Genomic DNA, 6,106 nt, shown 5'->3' with positions numbered 1-6,106 from the left:
CCCCTTTAAAGCAATTTTTAGATGTATGTCATACACGGTGCATACACACACACACACACACATATATATATATATATATATATATACGTATGACCAAGTGATTTTAACCAGGAAATCGATTTTTTTACACAATATATCAATGACCATGTCAGTACTGGCACTGTTTTATTTATTCATTTATTTTTCCTAGGATACAGATCATTGTTGATGTGAACTGAGCAGTTGCTACAGTGATGTCCCGTCCTCCTCCAGAACCACTGTACATCCTGAGGGGTTCAGGGGCCACAGTGAACAGCCTGCACTTCTGCTGTGGTGGGGATGGACCACCATTTCTCTACTCTGGGTTGGTGCAAACTTATTAAATGAACCTTCAGCCTTTTGATTGCTTTAATACTGTCTTGTTGTGTACGATAATAATCTTGATGTTTGTGTGATTTAGGTCAGGTAAAGGTGCAATCCATATGTGGAACCTGACCACCAGGAGAGCAGAGCGCATTCTAGAGAGCCATGCTGGGAACTCTGTTATCTGGCTCCACACTTTCAAAGACAGCATAAGCAGATTTGTCAGGTAGAGGAGAGGGGGTGTACTTTGTATGTCACCTCTTAGTCTGTCAAGCTAGTCTGACATGGGGCCCTACACTGTTAAAAAAAAATGTACAGGTAATTTTCTGCCAGAATATTATCCAGTAATTTTATGGATATTTCCGGTAACCCTAAGACCCAATGCAAAATATAAAAATATAGGAAAAACACCTGTAAAAAACAAATACAAAAAATTCCTTCATATTAATACAATACATTGCACCCTACTTTTACGGATTTTTTTCTTTACAGTGTAAGAAATCTGTTACATTTTTTCCCCAATTCGGTTTTATTTTCCCCCAAATTTTTTCCCTATTAATTTTTCTGGATTAACACAGTGGTTTTCTGTGTTAATGATTAAATTAAATTTGAATAATCAAAAAAGCATTTCTAATTAATTGAAATGCAATGTGGCAAAAAGAAAGACATTTTTAGGGCCCTATAAAAGCTGTTTTAATTCCAAATTCTGTGTTTTCTGTTTTAATTTTTCTGGTTTTATAATTCATAATCAAAACATATGAAGACTTCAGATGCCGAAACCTATAAATCAAATTTTTTTTTTTTTAAATTTTCAAAAAAAAAATTGTGAATTTTTTTTTTTCTTTTAAATGAACAATTTTTTTAGGCTCCTATGTTTAGTAATTTCACTTTAAAATGTTATTAGTCAGTTGTTGAATGCCTTATTTTCAAAAATGTCCAATGATATTTTCATAGGAGCCTGATTAAAAAAGCTAATTTGAAAGAAAAATCTCAGACTTTTTGCATCTAAAGTCTTCATATATACACCAGTCCGTGTCGCAATTTGATTAAGTGTACAGCCTGCTTTTGATTTATTCATCCAAAAACTGCCAAGTTCTGTGACATTCCACGCTTTGTTGTAATTTCATTTTTTATGAGTGGATTCCGTGATTGCGTCTGTGCTTTCTGCGTCATGAAAATCATAGGGCCCCGTGATCATGCGGGAGAGACCCGAACTGTGACCTCAATCTCAAATCTGGACTGCAGAGCTTATTCCCCATCTCTTTTCCCATTGGTTCTACTCTCTTGGTCTAAAACCTCATCTGGCCAAACTGGTTCAGTTCATTTGTGATGCGTATGAACTTATGATAGCTATGGTGGGCTTGTGTTTTTGTTCTGTTGTGCATGTGTTTATGTGTCTGTGGCTGTCAGTCAGGGCCGGGACTTGCGGGTGTGTGTGTGGGATCTGTCTGAAGACCGCAGCACAGTGACGAACTCTCTCCTCACGGGCAGTGTGGGGTTCTGTCAGTGCTCTCTGCTGGAGACCCGACCCGGAGCCGCTCTACTGGCCCACCCCACAGAAAACATGGAGGAGGTGAGTGACTGCTTCATCACACACATCTCAGGACAGTTCATAACAACACTGCAGTTCCCATTCTGAGGATTAAGTTGTTTAAGATACTGATGTCAGTATTTAGAATTTAAGATGACCAATGAAATGATGCTGTAAATTAATATGTTTGGTCTTTTGGTTAAAAAAAACAAAAAACAATCAGAACCAATCAGAATCATTCTTTACCTGTCAATCATTTTGCATGTTCAAGTTTACATAGTTGTATTTAGAGAGTGGGATTTTGCAAAGGCATTCTATTGTAACTGAAATTGCTTATACTACCATTAGTTTTGTTTTGTAATTAATACTTTTATTCAGCAAGAAATGTTTCTTGAGCATCAAATCTGCATATTAGATGATTTCTGAAGGATCATTTGACACTGAAGACTGGAGTAATAGCAACAGAAAATTTTGTTTTACAATCACAGGAATAAATTACATTTTAAAATGTATTAAACTATAAAACAATTATTGTAAATTGTAATAATATTTCATAGTATTACTGTTTTTACTGTATTTTTGATATATTTATGCAAATAAATGCAGACTTGGTGATGAGAGACTTCTTTCAAAAACAGAAAAAAATCAGATAAATTAGTGTATGTTTAAGGTAATTAACCAAGAAGTCTCCTGAATTTCCAAAAATAGCTAAGTATTGACAGATTAATTGCAGGTATATCGAACCAGCACTAGTTGGAATCAGTTTGTATCAGTCATGTTGATTTGAGTAGCGGTCATTTTAGGTGAGATTCATTGAGACTGTACTGTATGTGTGATTTTGTGCGGTCGAGCAGGCAACAGAGAGCGGAGAGTGTGAGTTCTGCTCTGTCCTGGCTTTTATTGCATCCAGATTCATGTTTCACCATCCAATCTGCCAGTTCTTCACTTGAAAGAGCCTGAGCTGTCACTCGATCTACATTTACCATGCTTCAGCTACCCGCAGCCCTGCAGCCAGACCAAACACAGAGCTTCAATATTGCTGTTATCCTCATCCTTTTTCCTACAACACTCCACATGCATCTCCCTTCCTCTTCATTTCATCACTCCATGCGTCCTGCCACTGTTATTGACGCAAAACTGGACTTGATCACTTCTGTTATAATCAAAGCTGACGTGATTGGAAGTGCAACCCTTTTTTCCCCCATCTGAGAAATATGAATAGTTGATATATTTGAAATATATCAAATATATATATTTTTTAAATTATATTTTATGATTTTAAGATTATGTAATCAATAAATTAGAAGAGATAGAGAGAGAGAGTAATGTATATAAATATATAGTTATTTTAAAATTCTTAATAAATAAAATGTATAAAATCATAAAATAGAAAATTGTTTTAATATAAATGTTTTATTTATATATATATATATATATACACACACACACACATTTTTTAATTTATGGACTTTATTATTTATATATATATATATATATATATATATACATACACATAGAGAGAGAGTTTAAAATTTATAGTAAATAAAACAAAAATTTATATAAAACCATAAAATAAATTGAATATAAATGTAGTATTTAATATTTTAAGTATATATTTAATATTTTAACTCTAAGATGCATCTGCGCATTTTTTATGCTTGTAGCTATAAATATCAGAGAAAAGCAGCTTTCATCCCCATTCCCCACAGGTTAATTTATATTAAATATAATTATTTATGAACTTTTTACATGTATTTATTACAATTCATAATAAATAATTAAAAAATTTAATAAAATCACGAATACAAATAAAATAAATTAATGAATAGAATTTTTAAAAATGTATTAACTACATATTTGCCATTTAGGTGAAAAAGGGGTATAGAAGCATTTGTCACTTAGTATTCAATATAGTGTGCACTACCTAGTGTACTCATTTCCCCATAGTGTTCAAGCATATGGAAAAGTTAGGTCTTGCTTTTACAGCACTCTTACAGCTCCCTCCCACCTTGTACTCACTAATGAAAGCCTTGTCAAAAGGCCATCAAGGTAATAACCATCACAAGATAACTGCAGGCAAACTGCACCACTATACGTCAAATAACAAATAACAGTGCTGCAAGGCATGCTGGGAGTCCGGAACTCAAACATTGACCTCATCTATGTCTTCCGGTGTTCTTGGAGGCTTTCATGTTTAGCATTCCAGTGAGGCTGACAGTGCAGGGCTTTAATTAATAGACTCGCTGTTATTTATTGACTGTTTAACTCGCGTCAATTTCTCTCTCTCTCTCTCTCTCTAACCTGGGGGGATGAGAGCTGCCCTTCTCTGCTGTTTATAGTTACAGTGGTAAACACGTGTAGAACGCGCAGATGTGTCTTAGTGTTAAAATATGAAATGGTCTGAAGTCAGAGATGTTAAATTGAACTTAATTAGGAGGATTCTTAATCATGGCTGCCTATGCAATCAGGCCAGACATATTGGCATCAACCAGTTCCTCAGGAGTTATTATAGGGATATTGTATGCATGTTATTTACAGTGTCCCAAAAAGTATTTGGACACTTATTAAAAACAAAAAATCACTGTATTAGATAAAATATTACACCAAGTTGAAGTTTGATACACTTTGAGCAAAAGATTCTACAAAACAAATGTTCAAAATTGAGAAACATTCTGGTTAATGTGATTAATTGAATGTGTGGTTAGTCCTGTATGAACTTGAGGAGAACTTGACTTCATGCATCCACTAAAAGTCACCTTGAGACCAATTATACATCATCGTTGGTTTGCAAATGTCTCTGGTTTTGATTTTTTTTTTGTCTAATGTAGTGGCTTAAAGTGTCCAGATACTTTTGGCGCTGTTGTAGTTGCCAGGGAAATCTGCATGCATGTTCACAAGTGGTCACACTACTTTTAATGTTGTTAGGCAGAAACATTAGTGTGTCAGTTCCTTATTATTATTAATGGTCATGGCCCTTCTGTGTTGGAAGCTGTTGTGTTTTTTTTTTTTATCATTTGCCTCTTTTTGGAGTCAGACGAGTCAAGACTTGATGAGGCAGAGTGCATGAAAATGGGAAGCTGCTGGAAATCAGCCCAATGTTGGCTGCACTCGCTTACCACCTGTGAACATGCATCATGGCAAACTATCAGGACAGTTGACTAATGCACATTTGTGCAGAGCTTTTGTGCATTTTGTAAAGTCTGTGAATATAGATTATTTGGAGGATATCACTCATTTTAGCGTTGATGTGAGGATACCATCTGCTAAAGATTGAAGAGAAGTAATAACCGACTATGAATCATTGACAAAGTGCCTGTATCATCTAGGCGTGCGTTCAACTTGCAGTACTTCAGCATTAATAGTAGTGACTCCTAATGACTCCCTTAATGATTTTCTCTGAAACTGCTCTTAGGAAAAATTCAGCAGTGAAAACAAATCCAAGTTTTTAATGTGTATGATGTTTTTCAGGTGAGTGTGGTGGAGGTGAAGAGCTGGACTCCAGTTTGCACTCTGAAACCAGATTCAAAGCTGGGGATGCTCATGTGTATGAAGATGTGGCAGGTAAGAGTCACAGCAGTTTGCTACATTTGTGTGGATGTATGCTTAATAAAATAAACTCTTCATCATATATTCTGGAGTATGGAAGTGGTTGTTTTATGTAATGCTGGATTTTATTTTTTTCACTTTATATTACAAATAATTTATGTTGAAAGTAAATTAGGAGGTTTTTTTAGTTGGGAATATAGAGTATTTATTTATGTATGCATGTATGTATGTATATAATTTTATTTTGCTTTGCCGAGTTTTGCTTGATTTTTTTTCACACCGTTCTAATGTTAAACGTAGTTAGGATGGTTAGTAAAGACCCTAAATTGACATTTACAGAAAAATGTTTAGACTTTTTCACACACGTGAACCTGCTCATGCTCCCACTTTATTGTTTCCAGTTATGTATATCAAGTTTCTCATGCATGCGTGGAAATGTTCTTGTTTGCACTGGAAAGTTTCTGAGTTTTTTTTCTTTTCTTTTCATGCAACTTAGTTAACACACACTTTCTGAGCCCTGTCTGATTTTCCAAGGTGTTGTTGCGCTAAATTTTGACATTGTCAAGCATTGCCTTTTGAAGTACTGACAAGCAAACCTAGAGCTCACAGAGTAACCGAGCAGTTGGCAAGTGTGTAAAGTGACAGAACTAATCTGATTTATGGATGCGACCTGTCCGGGCTGTTCCT

At 35.0% G+C, this 6,106-nt stretch overlaps 1 protein-coding gene across 3 annotated transcripts in view; it reads left to right on the top strand.

Annotated features, from left to right (window-relative positions):
• Window positions 1-6,106, top strand: part of gnb1l (guanine nucleotide binding protein (G protein), beta polypeptide 1-like) — a 57,074-nt gene that overhangs the window by 14,591 nt on the left and 36,377 nt on the right. For all 3 annotated transcript variants that reach the window (XM_016572814.1, XM_016572812.1, XM_016572813.1), the window contains exons 2-5: window positions 191-343; window positions 440-568; window positions 1,753-1,915; window positions 5,342-5,434. In XM_016572814.1, the coding sequence (XP_016428300.1) occupies window positions 234-343; window positions 440-568; window positions 1,753-1,915; window positions 5,342-5,434 (495 nt within the window). In that variant the 5' untranslated portion in view covers window positions 191-233. The remainder of the gene's footprint in view (window positions 1-190; window positions 344-439; window positions 569-1,752; window positions 1,916-5,341; window positions 5,435-6,106) is intronic.

This window comes from Sinocyclocheilus rhinocerous, unplaced genomic scaffold (genome assembly GCF_001515625.1).
Source record: "Sinocyclocheilus rhinocerous isolate Xijiao unplaced genomic scaffold, SAMN03320098_v1.1 scaffold352, whole genome shotgun sequence".
In the NCBI taxonomy this organism is placed as follows: Eukaryota; Metazoa; Chordata; class Actinopteri; order Cypriniformes; family Cyprinidae; genus Sinocyclocheilus; species Sinocyclocheilus rhinocerous.
The sequence above is the reverse complement of the archived record's forward strand: the minus strand, read 5'-3'. Positions and strand labels throughout refer to the sequence as shown.